Source organism: Theropithecus gelada, chromosome 4, assembly GCF_003255815.1.
Source record: "Theropithecus gelada isolate Dixy chromosome 4, Tgel_1.0, whole genome shotgun sequence".
NCBI lineage: Eukaryota > Metazoa > Chordata > Mammalia > Primates > Cercopithecidae > Theropithecus > Theropithecus gelada.
Window position 1 is genome coordinate 154,039,753 of NC_037671.1, and position 18,325 is coordinate 154,058,077.

An 18,325-nucleotide genomic window follows, 5' to 3' on the forward strand; every position below is an offset into this window, starting at 1 on the left:
CCAGATAATAAAGTATTTGTTATTCAATTTTTCTTTTCAATAGGGAACAATATGATTTAAATGTTTTCTCTTACCATATTGCTTATGAAATCTCATAATGCATGTATACAGTGTTAAATTGAATTCTGAATGTAATCCAAATGGTAAATTAAGGAATACAGTTTACTGTCTAAACAAACTCACTGTCTAGAAAGGTTGTAATTAATATCTTCCAGATACATATTTTCTATAAGATCAGTATCCTGGATATTCAAATTTGTCACCACCATTTTTAGTACATTTTAGGTATTATCTCTGATATAACAGAGTTACTAATGTTAACTACTAACATTATACACACATGATAATTCTAGCATAATTGCTAGCAGTATAAAAGTTTTATAAAGATCCATAGACTTTGCTCAGTTCCAACAGTTTAGCTATATTCCATTTGCCTCATCTATAATCTCAGGAATCATCGATAGGCCACCTACTTTACACTAATATTGTGACAATAAGTGTGTAAAGGACACTGTTGGTGCCTTGCCTAGGCACCTACACTGAAACCTTCTCTCCAACAGAAGAGGAAGAAAGGCCTGAGTGCTTACCCCACCTTCCTGCAGTGGCCCATGGCTAACCAGCATGAGAGTACAAAAGTCCAGCTCTTTGGCCCCTAAGTGGAACAAGTTTTGAGATCTTATTTTATGCTCCAGAGCATTCCATGGAATCAGGCTAAGACTGGGACATCACCTGAAATCACACCCTTAGAGTTTTTCTTTTCCATGTCCTACTTCACCCATTCCTTTGCTAGATTCTCCGAAGAACACTTAAATAAGTTTCTTTGCAAATATAAACTAATACTAATTATCAGCGCCCACTTAAGAGTCTTGTTTTATATAGCAAGCAACAGCTGTATTAATCATGGCAATAAGTAACTAAATAATTAGGCTTAACTTTTATAAATCCCAATGCAATTTTTATACATTTGTAAAATATATTTCTAAATAAACCCATATGTGGTAACTCTAAACACAATATCCAATATTTGCATATATATAAAACAGTGGATTCACAATTTCCATGCCAACAGAAATTAGCAGCAATTAAATAACTCACTGCAACACCAAATCTAAAAATATTTCCATTTGTTCTGAAGATATGTACATCATTTAGATATAGATATAGGTGATACAAGTACATACTTGTTAATATCCACCAGGGAGCTTTGGTATTTATGGTTAGACTAATACTTATTTCTTGCAGTAGGATAGTCACCAGTAGGATAGTGACTAAAAGCATTGCTGGGCACCAAAAGGATTATATACAGTAATTCATGAAAAAAAAATTTATAATATAGCTACATTTATACACTGTAGTTACATTTTCTACAAAAGCATGTGTATAGAAAAGGCTAGAAGGGTACACTAAAATAACAATTATAGTGTTAAAGCAGAATGATTCCAGAAAATTTATTTTTAATATCCAGGAGTATTTAATCGATAAAAGCTGTCGGTTTGTATAGCATATAGATGAGCAGGGCCATCCAGTGTCAAATGTGAGTGACTTAAATTGTTTTTCCTATCCTCAGATGTTGTTATAGCTTTGCATTCATCATCTCTAACATATAAATGATCAGGTTATATGTCTCTGAAAAATTGCTTTATTCAGCTATATTAAACCAAAGTTCTTGGTTAAATTTTTATTGTAACCTTCCAAATAAATTTGTTCCAGTGCTGAGAGCTTCTTAAATCATTTAAATCATCTTTTGACCTGCCCAGACTGATCAGGTTAGGTCTAAAACTGCTTAAATTTCTTGAGTATCCCTGTAATATAGAAACCTCTCCCCATACTTTATTTTCAATACTCTTGTAATAAACTCTTTGAACATTTAATCAATCTTAATCTGCTTGGAATACAATTATTTTACCTGTAAATGTTAAGAAGTCATTCAAGTGGACTTACTTAAATGCTATTTTCAGTATTTGTAATCTTTTATTGAAAAGAAAATAATCAAAAACATAAATGTATAAAAGCCTAATGTCACAAATCGTTTTCTTCATGTTTTGCCTTTTCTAACCAGCACAGGATGAATTAACTTTCACAGTCAGCCATGCAGATTTCACAGTCTCAGGCAGCTAAAGATGGTCTATGATTATCTTGCCAGTATTTATAGTTGCTGGCTCCAGTCCCCTACTGTCTCTCAACTTCCTCACATACTTGCCTGTTCAACAAAAATTTTAACTGTTGATTATATTTACACTGACCATATATATAACTTGTTGTCCAATCTGAGACACTATATTAAAAACAGGAAGTGTTTTTAGCAATTAAGCCAAAACAACAGGTAGTATGAAATTGTCCTGGGCGAACCGCAATGTATGGCCCTGCTAGCATCGTGCAAAGTTACCAAACTTCCAGTGTCATAACCCCGAGTGGAATACACTTAGGTGAATGGATGCATACGTAGGTGGAAGAGTCAATTAATGGACTGCATTTAGGGTTCATCCAGTTGGATTCTCTTTCTAATTTTCCAAATCAGTGTTATACATTTTGTTTGCATATCATTAACCCAATTCCACAGATACACATGAAAAATCCATCTTGAGGAAGATGTGGTAAAAAGAAAAGATGAATAAAATTAAACAGAAAATCTGAGTAGCCTATTGCCACTTAACTTGCCTCTTTTGCCTCATTAGTGAAATTAATGCATTGTATTATTTGGTTATTTTGAGCTCTGAAATTCATGAGTATAGGAAAGCCCAGAAGTCAATATAGAATTGTATTCATCTCTAATTGTAGAAGAGGACTTAACAAAAAAGTTTATGATCTAGAGCAGTGACAGACAAACTATGGTCCACAGGCCAAATTTGGCCTATTTCTGATTCTGTATGGCACTCAGTTAAGAACGGTTGTTACAGGTCAGCATTTACAATCAATTTGATGATAGCAGGCACTAAATTATAACCCAAATGAAGGATAATTTCAAACCTCAGGAAGAATCCAATTCTTCTCATTAGTAGCCTGATATTATAAAGTAATTTGACTTATTATTGTTATTATTATTATTACGTTTTCAATTCCGTCAACAACAACAGCAGAATGTTTTAGAATTTTATTTCTTTTTCACGGCATAATCTTGATTTTCCCTATGTCCTGCAAAGTCTACTCTTTACTATCTGGCCCTTTACAGGAAAAGTTAACTGACTTATGGACTCTTGCTATCAGTTTTGTTTCATCAAAACAAAAGACCACACACACAACAATGTGGAGATGTGACTTGCTATTAACCTCTTTTGCTTTGTCACTGTTTCAATTCAGGTGTGCCCCTGGCTATACTGGCAGTCCAAGCAGCCCTGGAGGCTCCTGCCAAGAATGTGAGTGTGATCCCTATGGCTCACTGCCTGTGCCCTGTGACCCTGTCACAGGAATCTGCACGTGCCGACCCGGAGCCACGGGAAGGAAGTGTGACGGCTGCAAGCACTGGCATGCACGCGAGGGCTGGGAGTGTGTTTGTACGTATACTAACTTCGCGGTTAGTTTTGGAGGCCTCGATTCCATTTCTGTCTCATTTCCAATGAGAACGACTGACTCCCTCTACCTCCCTTTTTTTTTTTTTTTTTGCAATAGCTAGTTCTACTCTTCATTCTTTCTGACACTATCTATCCACCTTCTGCTGTTCACCTGCTGACTTCATGTCCATCCTGCTGAGCTAAGAACAGCTGAGAAAATCCTCAGTGTGCTTTACTCAGTTCATTGAAAGACCTACAGTGAAGCTCCTGGAGGCATTTTATTTGATTTGTCCATCTCAGGGTTTCCAGTTTCGCCTCAAGTTGGCATTGCCTTTGTGACAGATTAAAGATCTGAGTATATTAAAAATTTTAGAATCCTCCTGAATTTGTAATCGACTGGACAGATACTTTAAGCCTTGAATGACAACTGACGTTTCTTTTCCCAGCTTTTATGAAAATCCTTGGGGATACTGCTTCATAATTTTCTCTTGAACTACAAAACCCATAAGCAGTAACAATGAAGTCAAGTCTTTTTACTCATGTACAATAAGTGGAGAGTAGTTTGCTCTCTTGCTGTCTCTCTTTTTTCTTACTGATTCTGGATTTGGTAGTGCCATATTGAAAGTACATTGAAATCAGTAGCTAAATATAATTCTTAGATCTTGCATACATTCAAATCCAAAATAGGTTATTTATAAATTTAAGGAAGGAATGCTGTTCTATAGTATTCTTTTCTTAAGGAATTTATTTTAACACCTTTTCTTTCAACATTTACCTATTTTAATGATGTTTGTGCATGTCAACATTTCTTGTTTTAGCATGTTGTTTGTGTCTAAATTGTAATAGTATCTTAAATAGAAGAATTTTTGTTTATGTTCTAGTTTTATAAGAGTTAACCTCAGAAGCTAAGGCTGTATTAAAAAATACACCAAAAAGTTAAGACTGGGTGTTGTTTGGGAAAATAGATATTAAAATCATTTTTTCTTCGTATTTTAACCATCTTTAATGAAAATGTATTACACTGAAAATAAATGTGAAGGTAGGTGAGAGGGGAGAGATTAAATGTACTGTCAAATACATTTATATTATCATATTTAGTTGTTAGTATATCCACACTCATTCTTCCCAAGTATAATGATATATTTTAATGATAATTAAAGAAGTAGACTACTGAAGTATTTTATAATATTGCTTTCATGTTAAATAAATTATTAACATGCACATAATTAACTAGATAATATATAGATATTCTTAATGTAAACATGAAACAGTCCTTGAATTATTAATCATCACTTTTATTAATTATCCAGAAGCAAACTTAAAATAAAAATATCACATTAATGTTAAGCACAAAAATTAAACAATAGCACATTAAAATCTGGGGAAGATAATATAATGGGATTTTTTGGGAACATTTCTTTTAAAGAGAACTGGCATTCTGCCCATCAACAACAATGGCTTTAAGTTTTCATTGTTATTGTTGTTGATCAATACTTTTTGAACATTTTGAATACATTTATCATTAGAAATCTTAACTCATCTTCTCCCTGTCGCGTATGCAGGTTTCTAATTTCCACTTGTCCATGTGATATTAACAAAAGGGCCAAACCTCCAGCTACAAAGCTAAACCAGTTTTATTTTATTTTATTTTATTTTTTGAGACGGAGTCTCGCTTTGTCGCCCAGGCTGGAGTGCAGTGGTGCGATCTTGGCTCACTGCAAGCTCCACCTCCCGGGTTCCCGCCATTCTCCTGCCTCAGCCTCCCGAGTAGCTGGGACTACAGGCGCCCGCCACCACTCCCAGCTAATTTTTTTGTATTTTTTAGTAGAGATGGGGTTTCACCGTGTTAGCCAGGATGGTCTCGATCTCCTGACCTCTTGATCCGCTCACCTCGGCCTCCCAAAGTGCTGGGATTACAGGCGTGAGCCACCGTGCCCGGCCTAAACCAGTTTTATAATGCCTATTTGCTTTATTCTTGCCCCACGAGGAAATGTATTTGCAGGGGTTACACATGATATTTAATTCAGTTGCTAGACTGGAAGTGTTTATATTCTTTTGGAGGGTTAAATAATAGCAATTTTTCTTCCAGAAAAAAATATTAAATTATAGGATTATTTTTGATATCTAGACCCTTTTTCTAAAGCAAAATTAATTATCTTATAATTATGCTGTATAGATTTTCCATATACCGCTCTTAAGCATTAGTGATTTCCACTTACTTCTAGGAATGTTTTCTCTTCACCTTTCATGAAGCTAACTCGAAGAATTGTTACACAGAATATCTTTAGACTTTTCATGTTTTCTTTTCTTCTAAAATTTCTCCAGTTATGGAAAAATGTGCCATTGGCCTTTCCCAGGATTCAGTTTCTACTTCTACTCTTAGTTTTGAAATAAGATAAAAGAAGACACAAGTGAGGATGTAATTCTGACTTATTCTCAATTCTCCTTTTAATATATTTCTGTATCCTTAAGCTAAATTAGTGCGAGAGATCAAAAAATGGGTTCACCTTGTGTGTTTGATCTGCAGGGCCTGTTTTAGCACCTGTGGTCGTGATGGTCTTGTCTAAGGCCTGAGGGTGAGAGTAAGGGAGGTAGCTTGGCTCAAGCAAGAGAATTTAGATGTAGTAAGAGAAATGTCTGCAGTGCTTGTTGTTAATATGGTACTGACTACAGAAAATAAACTTTCTCCTATTACTTAGAATAAGTAAACAGTTTAGTAGCATGTATTGTACAAGAGTTAATTTTGCTCCCTTTAGTTACTTCTCTGGGAAATATAATTTAGACTGATCCACACCATAGATTTGTGTATTTCAAAACAAGAAAGAGAGAAATGCATGATAAATGACCTAAGCCTGATCATTGCATGATCTCAGGTAATTTGCGTATTGGTGAAAGGAATCTATACACTCACTATAAATATAGATTAGGCTCTTATTTCACAAAGGATATAAAATTCCGCTGAAGAGATCAGGCAAAACAAAGCCAATGCAGGAACTGTGAAAGGACTTCCCTTGGACACCTTGGTCCCTAAAATACTTACAGCTTCCAGGGACAGCTGCCAGTGACCAGGCCTGGATTTTGCTGGATCCAAAATGGAATTTTTTTTGCAGCACACAGGCCTTTTATATGTGGATTTTAACTACTATCATGAAGAATTTATACGAATAATCTGTGTCCACATTAGGAACTATTTAGACATCACAGTCTCTCAAAGTTAGTGACCTAAATTCAGCCCCACCAAGCAGAGTCAGTTCCTGGGCCTAACTCAGCAATGTATTCACCTTCAAATTCCAGACATTCTCTACAGTCCCTTTTACCACACAGGGTTCATCATAATAGTAACTTTATTTAAAGGCTCACCTTGACTGAGAACTTGCCATTTTCCAGGCACTATATTAAGCATTTCACATGTGGTTCTTTTCATTCTTGTAACATTCCCGTTCCTTATCATCCCCACTGTGTGATAAGAACACTGAATTTAGGTAGGTTAAGTCATTTTCTCAGTGACTTTTCAGTAGATCTGTGATTTGAGCGTGGGTCAGTCTTACAAATCTTATTTTCGTAACCTCTGTGCTGGCTACTGATAAACAGAGAAAGCAAACGTGGTTTAGCCAATATATTCAACAGTAATGAATTCAGCCCTTTATTCATTTACTGCTTCCGTGTTTAGAGACCATTCTACCTCAATTAAAAATAAATATAAAATGAGGTAAAATTACAAAATGAGAAATTTTAAGTATATATAACTCGATACTGACATTTATTTTCTGCTAACCTTTGAGACTCCTCTAAGATTTAAAACATTATGGCATTTATGGTAGATTCTTTTTCATCAGAGATTGTCAAGTAGAGATTGTCTTCTATGCAGAAGAAGAGACACTAGCTGGGTGCCCAGATTAACTTCACAGCCTCTTTTTTTTCTAAAAGGAATTATTTGGGACAGTTTTACAATGTTATGTATGTTGGTGAGTTCTGAACAGATTATTTTATTAATTTCCCAAATTAAGATTTCTTCTTAATAAGTTAATACAAATCCATCCTCCTCTTTCAACTCTCGTTCATAGTTCACATGTCATTTTATAAAATGAGAACAACTAACCTGCCTTCAAGAAACTTAAAAATGAACGAAGAAGCCATTATTTGCTTAGCAGTAAAGTTTAGTATTTTGAAACACAAAACTTGGATTTGTTCATATCCTATTTTCTGTAAACTCATATAATTAACACAGAATAACTCATGTGATGTTTAAAATAGATTATGAGTGGCATAGTAAAATATATTACTCTCCTAGAGAACAGAAATTAAAATTAGTATCTGTTGGCAAGATATTACTTCATAAAAATTGCCTGAAATAACATTTTATAAATATCAAATTGATGTTGCCTATTTTTAATCACTGCATAGTGAGGTATTTGGGATATATCAGCTTTTATTATTTACAGTAACAATTTACTTAAATTCTAACATACATTTATTTAAAATAAAACATACACTTTGCTTGCCAATTTGTAAAAGTGATTACAAAGTATGTTTTCTACTTGCAGCCTGAGATTAACCTAGCTAAATGTGATAATTTACCTTAACTCTGTAAAATAGGCAACTTCCAACCACTTGGTGAAACCTGAAGTCTGAAGTTTTATCCTACCTTGACCTACAAAAATGTAATCAACACTGTTGTTTTTAATAGCCAGTTGCCACCAAAGATCTGATCACAATAATGCAGAGACCATTATATATTATCACTAGAACACTATTGTACATTTATAATAAAAAATGATTAATAATGGCAGTTATGGCTCCCTATACATGGGAGCAGAAACAAAATAAAGTGTGGTTATCACTGTAGTGAAAACAGGACTTTCTATTCTAAAAGATGATAAACATCAGTTGATCTCCAGATGCTGATTATTGATCTAACACTTTGCTTGTTGTACCTCCTAAATGTCATCCTCTCTCTGTTCCTCCTCACTGCTCAAGTAAGCTCTTATTTGGAAGGACAGTATGTATGATATAGTTTTCTATAAGTCTAAGCTGTGACATGTTGTTCACATCCAGGTGTTAGGCAATCTATAAAACATTTTCTCTTCACCTTGTCTGCACCTTCTACTCATTTGTTTTGTTAGTAAAAGATATTTGAGTTTCTTGTTGTCAACCTTAGCATTGGTCCAGGCTAACAGTGTGTGGAATGGCAACTATCACTGTGATTCTAGATGATTTTCCTAGTTGTTAGAGATCCGTCTCAGTGGTTTGTATATCATTGAGGAAGCTGCTCTGTTAGCTGATTAAGGAGTTGCGCATTTGAATTGTCATATAGAGACAGCTGATGACTGTTGCCTTTGTTTTCAGCAAGTTTTATTTTAAGAGTAAACTAAACTCTATTTTGATGCAATTTCCACTCTGGCAAGGCCCAGGAGGTTTTACTGACCTTAAAAGACAAACTAAAATCACATAATCTTAAAGTTGGAAGAAATAAGTAAACTAGTCTAGCCTTCTCTTTTTCTGTGACGTCCACAAAACAGACAGTATCCTAATGCAAGGAAGCATGGCGTTATGAAGTGGCTACAGAAGGTTTGAATCCTAACTTGCAATTTGTGTGACATTATTTAATTTCCTAAACCTCATTTTCATCATCTGTAAAATGGATGTAAAATACTACATACATGTATGTTAAGTATCTAAGCATAAGAGGTGCTCAATAAATTCTAGGCATTGTTATCATCATTGTTATTAGGTAACCATTTTTTTCCCCAAAGACCTGATGTTTTGTGCAACTCATCAGTTTCTGATGAAATATTTTCTTTATTTTAGGCTGACTTTCCGTTTCCAGTTATTATCTCTAATTCTAGGCTCTTCAAGTCACTGAAAACCCCTTTTATGGCCACCTTACATTCCTCCTGTCTTTAAGCCCTTCACATGCATTATTTATAGATTCATAAGCACCCTGGTTGTGACTATTTTTCTCATCTGTAAAATGAGGATACGAATAGTACTTACCTCACAGAATTGCTGTAAATATTAAGTGAGATAATGATGGCAAAATATAATACATTGCCTGTCATGTAGTGACTGTTGTGTAGATAAAAACTATTATCCCATTATTATTTATAGGACTTTTGAAGTTTCCATTAGTGTTTTGAACAGTTACACCATCTTTGAACCACATTGAACTTGTTTTCCTATGTATTATATATATAATTTGATTTAATATCTATAAAACACATATCATATCATTATTTAATATACAAAAACATATATATAAAACATGTACATATAAAACTCATATATCATAAAACATATATAAAAAACATAAATATCATTACTTGGTACGTCAGCAAATTCATCAGTCTCAACTGAAGTCTACAGCTTTCCTCTCTATTCAAAGAAATGACAGGTTTAAAGGCCTTCTCAATGACTCTGGAATCAAATATTTATTTTAGGAGATATTTATTTTAAAATAGAATAACTAAGTACATTTTAATAAGCCATAAATATATGCTAATGTAAAAGTTTCTTTTTGAAGATGATAAGGGGAAGTGAGAAACATAAAATTCAGATCCAGGGAACCATCAATGGCATTCATCTAGAAGAGTTAATTTGAAATACACACATTAACACATAATTTTATCTTTTGTTAAAAACATGTCTTTATTCATTTTATTCCTATTTGATTAGAGCAGAGAATTTATGTATCTCTACCTAAAATTGGTTAATAGCTTTGGCCGTTTCAAAAATACTCAGTGTCCGCATTTTAGCTTCAGCTTCTTTGGTTTGGATGCAGTGTGTGATTTCTTTTGTGACAGTAAGCCAGTAGCTATTATGCATGGGGAATCCTGGTAGAAATGCAGTATTTTGTACTAATTGCTAACCGAAAGATCTGTAATACTGGCTGCATGATTTGCCCCTTACATGTGCCCAGCTATAACAATCTGAATTTAGTACTGCGTTTGTTAATATTAGACACAAATTTATCCTGACACTTTTATAGGCAAAGCCTCGGAAACATTTAGTCATGTAAAATATAATCATGGTCTTGAAATATTTGCTTTTGCTCCTCTGCATTTTAGGCAGGATTTCACTTTGTAACCTTATCAGTATTGCTGAATTTGGAGAATGGTTTGGAAAGGTTCTTTGAGGTCCCGACTGTAAGATAGGTGTTAATTTACACTGAGCTGTTACTGCACTTTGTCAAAGAACAGTTGTTTACACAATGTGAATAGTCCATGTCTCTACATACTCTTCAGATCTTCCCTATTATAGTGAATTAAATTTGGTTTTAATTTGCATTCCATTTCCAATGTTTGTTGCCAGACACTTTGGACTTTTTGAGGGCAAATAAAAATAGCTTCTGGTGTAAGTGAAATAGTTTGTGTCCGAATAAAATAGCAAACCATTAGGTAAAGGACACTTTTCCCCATGTGTTTACCTTATAACTTCACAAGCTAGACTTGTGCAGAAGCTTTGAAAAAATCCCCATGGCTGTCATATTCATAAGTCTCTCTGACCCATTCAGACAGATGTTAGTATATTACTTGGAGCATACTATAAAACTTACCTTTCACTTATGGAAATGTGCTTGTACTTTGTTCCCCAAAAAGCAAATACAGAGACCATAAGACATGGGATAATAATAGACCTTTGGACACAGAAACATAAAACGGAATGTATGAGCCCTTGAAAGAGCAATTAGGGGCCGGGCGCGGTGGCTCAAGCCTGTAATCCCAGCACTTTGGGAGGCCGAGACGGGCGGATCACGAGGTCAGGAGATCAAGACCATCCTGGCTAACACGGTGAAACCCCGTCTCTACTAAAAAAATACAAAAAACTAGCCGGGCGAAGTGGCGGGCGCCTGTGGTCCCAGCTACTCGGGAGGCTGAGGCAGGAGAATGGCGTAAACCCGGGAGGCGGAGCTTGCAGTGAGCTGAGATCCGGCCACTGCACTCCAGCCCGGGCGACAGAGCCAGACTCCCTCTCAAAAAAAAAAAAAAAAAAAGAGCAATTAAATACATTTTCATTTCAACAACTGAAGATGAGGAACCAAAACAGATGGGCAGAGGATAGAATAAATGAGAGAAAAATCAGTATTCATCATGCCTCTTGGCATTCTAGTACACCAATTTACTCCATAGCATATTACAGTACGTCAGCTCTAGTTCTGCAGTCCAGTCCCTGGTTTATTCTTGTATGAGGTAAAAATTGAGAAAACTATAGGTACTTTCCCTGGCAATTTCTGGAACCACCTAGTAAAGAGTATCTAACCATGCTATTATCAACAAACTGATTCAATTCCTCTTGGAAATAGGTAGGTTATATATTATTAAATAAATTAAAGAATAATTTAGTGTTTGCTATCAAAGGCACACGCTACCCTAAAAAGCATGGTGAAACATATTATTATCGTTACCAAGTATCTTTCAAGATCTTGTAGGTGAAAAAAGAGCAAATTGCTTGCTTACGTCCTGGGAACATCTGCCCAAAATACATCTTCACTAGAGGTGAAATGGAACTTTTAAAACAATGATGAACTTGGGCTCAGTGTGAAAAGAACCTTCCTATTTTTCATAATTCCTAATAAAATTGTAATTGTTACCAATGCTGTTTTTAACCTATGAATTGCAGTTGAAAGTCTCTGATCTGAATCACATGTGCAAACCTTGAATAAGTGTATCCGTTATTGATTGTATCAGTTATACATTCCGAAAGTTTAGTAGCTTAAAACAACAAGGACGTACACTCTCATGATTCTGAAGGTTGGCAATTTGGGCTGAGCTCAGTTGGACAGATCTTCCACTGTCATGCCTAGGGGTTGCCAGATGGCGTCAAGCCCAAGTTGGGGCCTCAAGTGCCCTTTCCTCTCTCACGTTGCCTCCCTTCCTCAAGGAGGCTAACCTGGGATTGTTCTGAAGGCAGCAGGGGTCCAAGAGTGTGAAAGCAGAAACTGCAAAATTCAATATGCTCCTCTGCCACTTTCTGTCAGTCAGAGTATGCTGCAAAGCCAACCCAGATTCAAGGGGAAGGGAAGTAGACTTCACCTCTTAATGGGAGGTGCAGCAAAGAAGTATTAACAATAACCTTTTTTTTTTCTTTTTTTTGAGATGGAGTCTCACTCTGTCACCCAGGCTGCAGTGCAGTGGCATGATCTAGGCTCACTGCAGCCGGATTCAAGTGATACTCCTTCCTCAGCCTCCCGCGTAGCTGGGACTACAGGCACATGCCGCCATGCCTGGCTAATTTTTGTATTTTTAGTAGAGACGGGGTTTCACGATGTTGGCCCGGCTGGTCTCAAACTTCTGAACTCAAGTGATCTATCTGCCTGTGTCAAGCCTCGCAAATCCTGCTTGGATTACAGGCCTGAGCCACCACACCCAGCCAATAGTAACCATTTTTAATTCTCCCCAGAAATGAGCATCGCTTGATCTGTCAGTCATGGTGTTGTTTCTTTCCTCCTAAAGTTCTGTGCTGATTTTCTTCTGCTCCATCTCTCCATTACAACATCCCTTTCCTGAGTCAAAACTGAATTCCTTCAGGCAGGCATCTGAATAGTCATTCTTATTGATCGGACAATCTCTGCCTCTGCAATCACAAGATAGTTCTCTTTCTCTCTCTAAACCATGGTTTTTAATGTATTCTCCTGTTCCTCACACATCTGTGAGGTTTTCTAGCTTGTTCTCACATTCAGAAGTTTTCTGTTCGGCCAACCCCAACCTCGTCCCTTTTCCTTCTTCCCCTCTCTCTTCTCTCCTAACATTCTACCTCCCTGATCGCACCATTTCATGTACTTGGGCACACGCCATGCTCAAACATTAACCGCTGCCATTCTCTTTGTCCAAAATGTTTTGATGCCCTTCTTTCACAAAAATATTAGCCCACAAATATTTGTTGAATGTTAACTGTGTAAAACACCCTTTCCTAGGCACCATAACCAAGGTGTTTAAGGTCCCTTCTTTAATGAGGGAGAAAGAATATATAAATAAATAAAGTAATAAGGTAGCCCAAACAGGTATGAGTGTTAAGAAAGCAAAGGAAATGCAGTAGTGACTGGCGCAGGGTATGGGGCAGGCAGTGGTGGGGAGTTTCAGGTAACAGTAATTTTAGAATCATCAGGGACTTTCCCTCTGAAAAAGTGACACTTGAACTCTTGACCTGAATACCCAGGAACCAGGTGAGAAGACCAAGGGAGAAGAATTCTAGGTAGAGAAGACAGCAAGCAAAAGGACCTCTTCCAAATCCTTGCTCCCTCGAAGATTGAGCATCCCTGTAATTTATCACCTGGTTCAGTGGTTTTACCCTTTGGCTACATGGTTTTTCAAATACTGGAATATTTTAAAAATACAGTGCTCACGCCTGTAATCCCAGCATGCTGGGAAGCTGAGGTGGGAGGATCACTTGAGGCCAGGAATCTGACACCAGCCAGGGCAACACAGCAAGACCCCATCTCTACATAAAAAAAAAAAAAAATAGCTGGATGTGGTGGCACATGCCTGTAGTCGCAGTCACTCGGGAGGCTGAGGCAGGAGGATCACCTGAGCCCAGGACTTTGAGGCTGCAGTAAGTCATGATCATACCACTGTACTCCAGCATGGGTGGCAGAGCAAGACCGTGTCTCAGAAAAAAAAATAAAAGTAGAAATACTGAAGCTTAGACCTTACCACAGACCCATCAAATCACATTCTGTGGTGGTGAGGAGGGAAAGAGCCCAGACATCTGTATTTTATAAATCCTTATGTGATTCCAATGGGCAGCCAAAGTGAGAACCACTGATCCACACCAATGTTTGTCACATTCTAATATGCAGAGATAACGTGGGACCTTTCTAAAGTGCAGATTCTGATTTCCTAGATCTGGGGTAGAGCCCAATTATACATTTCTGATAAGCTTCCAGATCGTGCCAAAACTGCTGGTCTGATTGCTACTCAGAGTGTGGTTCACAGACCAGCAGTATCAGTATCATATTCTCAATCAGAGACTAAGAGAAACCAGGTGATCAAATCACCTCCTGATTCAGAAACACTGCGGGGCGGGGCGGGGGTGTGACCTAGCCCTCTGGGATTTCTAAAAGTCCTACAGGTGTTGAGGCCCACTAAAGCTTGAGAATCAGACTGTGGATCTTGGTGTTTAGACACAGTCAATTCGGCACTTAATTGAGTTCTATGTTGTGTTTTCTGTAACTGTTTAATATAGACAGGTCTGTTGAAGGTTGCATTGAACGGGGCTACGAAGCCAAAACAATCTTTTCCTTTTACTTGGTTTCCATGCAGTGCAAATTCTGTTTCATTCTGGCTAGGAGAAGAGTAAGAGATACAGCCCTAGTTCCAGACTTCTGCTCTTGCCTCCAAAGCCTCTGTGTTCACTCAGCTTGTGAAGCATCAGGAGCTTGCAAAGCCCCTGCAGGTGATGCTCTGCAGTTGCAGGTGTCACCTGCAAGGAGCTGATTTATTAAAAGCCCTGCCAGGGCAGTTTAATCCCTGTGAAGTGATATTGTAACTCACCTCTAGCTGCTGTCCTATCAAAAAATCACCCTCCGTCCTCCTTCTCTTTGTTTACAAGCACCAGTTAATGGTTTTCTCTCCGTTAAGCAGCTCAGGGGACTGCTATTTAGAGAACTAATTGAATTCTTGCCAAGTTTGGGCATGATCCAGAGCTACTCCAATTCTCATATTTTCCATGCTATGTATTTTCCCCTATTCTAACATGTATATAGCGTTGATACCTCTATCTGCAGAATGTAAGAAATTATAACTGTACACATGAGAGTATATTATAAATGCAGTAGTTCCTGCTCCTTGGCATGAAGAAACACCTCATTACTCTGCAATGCAAAACTAAAAATATGCATGTTTTCAAATCTGCCAAAAGAATCAATATATGTTAATTTTGGAAATTATACTACTATTTATGAGATCTATTCCATAATGAAGCGTCAATAATCCATTTGTCTCTCTACCAATTCTACCACCAATCCCGGTCCCTACCACCAAATTAGAATAGTACCTCTTTGACGGCCAAAATATTATAGTGAGTGCATTAGTCCATTCTCGTTATAAAGAAATGCCTGAGACTGGGTAATTTGTAAAGAAAAGAAGTTTAATTGGCTCATGGTTCCATCAGGCTGTACAGGAAGCATGGCTGGGGTGGCTTCAGGGAACTTTCACTCATGGCAGAAGGCAAAGCCGAAGCAGGCATCTTCACACAGCCAGAGCAGGACGACGTGGGGACTGGAGGTGGCACACACTTTTAAATAACCAAGTCTCATGAGAACTCTGTCATGAGAGCAGCACTAGGGGACTGGTGCTAAGCCATGAAAACCACTCCAGTGATTCAATACCTCCCACCAGGCCCCATATCCAGTATTGGGAATTACACTTCAACATGAGATTTGGATGGGGACACAGATCAAAACCATATCTGGTAGAATATTAGCATTCTTGGCTACTTAAAGAATACACTTTTTCTGGCCTTTAGCAATTATTTCTCTATAAGACCGAAAGAGGTTAATCATCAAAGTAGGGATTTGGGACTGCATCTAATCATGCGTGGTCACAGACTGAAGAGATAAAAAGGAAGAGTTGGCAAATAAATAAGTCAATAAATATTATCGTAAGAAAAAAAAACACTAATTACAGAAATAAAAGTTATTTTTCTTTTGAGGTTTTTTTTTTTTTTTTTTTTTTTTTTTTTGAGATGGAGTCTTGCTTTGTCGCCCAGGCTGGAGTACAGTGGCACGATCTTGGCTCACTGCAAGTTCCACCTCCCAGGTTCACACCATTCTCCTGCCTCAGCCTTCCAGGTAGCTGAGACTACAGGCGCCCGCCACCACGCCCGGCTAATTTTTGTATGTTTGGTAGAGACAGGGTCTCACCATGTTGGTCAGGCTGGTCTTGAACTCCTGACCTCAGGTGATCCACCCACCTTGGCCTCTCAAAGTGCTGGGATTACAGTTGTGAGCCACCACTCCCGGCCTTCTTTAGACTTTTTTTTTTTTTTTAATTATTCTACTTAGTAGATACCAAGCCAAAAATTTATATACTTTTTGAATGTGTAATACATAAAGCACGTGGATGTCAAATTACTATGCTTTTCTCCAGTGCAATCTAATGTAACACCGCACATTTAGACTCTGGAGCACGTTTTATTCCCTGTGGAAAGGTTCCTTTAGATTGCTCGTGTAGGGATTTAGGGGGTATTTTTAATGTTATATTCGATGCCTTAAAGGAAATCTTCAGTGCTTGTGCAATACACTTTTTCTTTCCAAATCTGTTTGCTCCTCCTCTTTGGTCCCTCAGTTTATATTATCACCTCTATTTCAGGTTCTGGGTGACATGCATATCTGTTCTTTTGTTGTTGTTCTTATCTTTTTTCAACCATCATCCCTTTGATAACATTAATATTCTGAGATGAGTAGCTTCCTCTTCCATGGAATTATTCTTGGACCATAAAATATTTCCTAGCTGAATTCTTTGAACATCTGCCTGGGATGTTTAGCAGAAGGAACTACTCTTTGTCGCTTCTCTTTCACAGTTTGTGGAGATGAGTGCACCGGCCTTCTTCTCGGTGACTTGGCTCGCCTGGAGCAGATGGTCATGAGCATCAACCTCACTGGTCCGCTGCCTGCGCCATATCAAATGCTGTATGGTCTTGAAAATACGACTCAGGAGCTAAAGGTAGGTTGGTGCAGTCACAAGCAAGGGCCAGGGACAAGGTGACAGAAGCTTCACAAGCGGTATTGGCCATAATTGGTAAATGTTCTTCCCACAGCCCCAAATCAAGGGACACAGCTGTTAAGGAAATTCAGAGACTTTCTTAACCAGTGTTTTTCAAACTCAAGAACTATAATATACAGATTTCTATTAAGGGAAAAGAGTCTCATGTACTCCCCAGTGTCTGGCCTAAATCAGTTTTATTATGTCACTTAAATATGTGCAAACATAAAATCAGGTATGAACTCTTTATACTTATAGCTCTATAAAATTAAAACAAATTAATCCTTATGAAACCAATAAAATTCAAATTAAAAACATTAATATAAAGTAACATGATTTTGGCTGAATGGAAATTGCTACTTGCAACAAAAATAGGATATTGACTATTTCCACACAGTTCTTCCACCAGAGGTGATGTGGTAACTCAGTTCTCCTACCTTACCACATTTGAACGAGAGACCCCCCTGCAAAGGGTCCTGAAATGACACGTGGGCATCACTTGACAAGTTTATGTGACTTACATGTTCAGTCTGCCATCGGATCAAACACGCAAGCAAACGTAGACACTGAGATCTAGTGGCCATATTCATCTCTCAGGTGCCTAGCCTGGGATCCAGAAATGCTTATGTTAATATTTAAGGTTATCGTCAAAATGAAAACACATAATTAGAATCTTGTACTAGAGAACTAGAACTAGTAGACCTTTAAAAGTTCTTCAACAAGCACCAGTTTGATAAACACTGTTCTAAATTGTGATTAAAGCTTTTGGCAGTTAATGAGGTCAAAGAAAATATTAAGGAAATTGGGGTTGTTTCGTCTGATGAAAAAAGATGAAAGGTGTCAACTTACTCTCAATTATCAGATATTTATTGAGAAATTATAGAATGCCTAAGCATTGCACTTGGTTCCCTGGGGATTTCATGACTCTTTTAATATCTTCACTACCCTTAGGCAATGTAGATTCTATGTGCTTTAAAAATAATCATTAGGCCGGGCACAGTGGCTCAAGCCACTTTGGGAGGCCGAGACGGGCGGATCACGAGGTCAGGAGATCGAGACCATCCTGGCGAACATGGTGAAACCCCCGTCTCTACTAAAAAATACAAAACACTAGCCGGCAAGGTGGCGGGCGCCTGTAGT

At 37.5% G+C, this 18,325-nt stretch overlaps 1 protein-coding gene across 1 annotated transcript in view; it reads left to right on the forward strand.

Annotated features, from left to right (window-relative positions):
• The window catches only part of LAMA2 (laminin subunit alpha 2), a 601,080-nt gene that overhangs the window by 447,027 nt on the left and 135,728 nt on the right, over positions 1-18,325 (forward strand). The window contains 2 exon segments of the mRNA XM_025382237.1: positions 3,298-3,491; positions 17,004-17,146. Of these exon segments, the coding sequence (XP_025238022.1) occupies positions 3,298-3,491; positions 17,004-17,146 (337 nt within the window).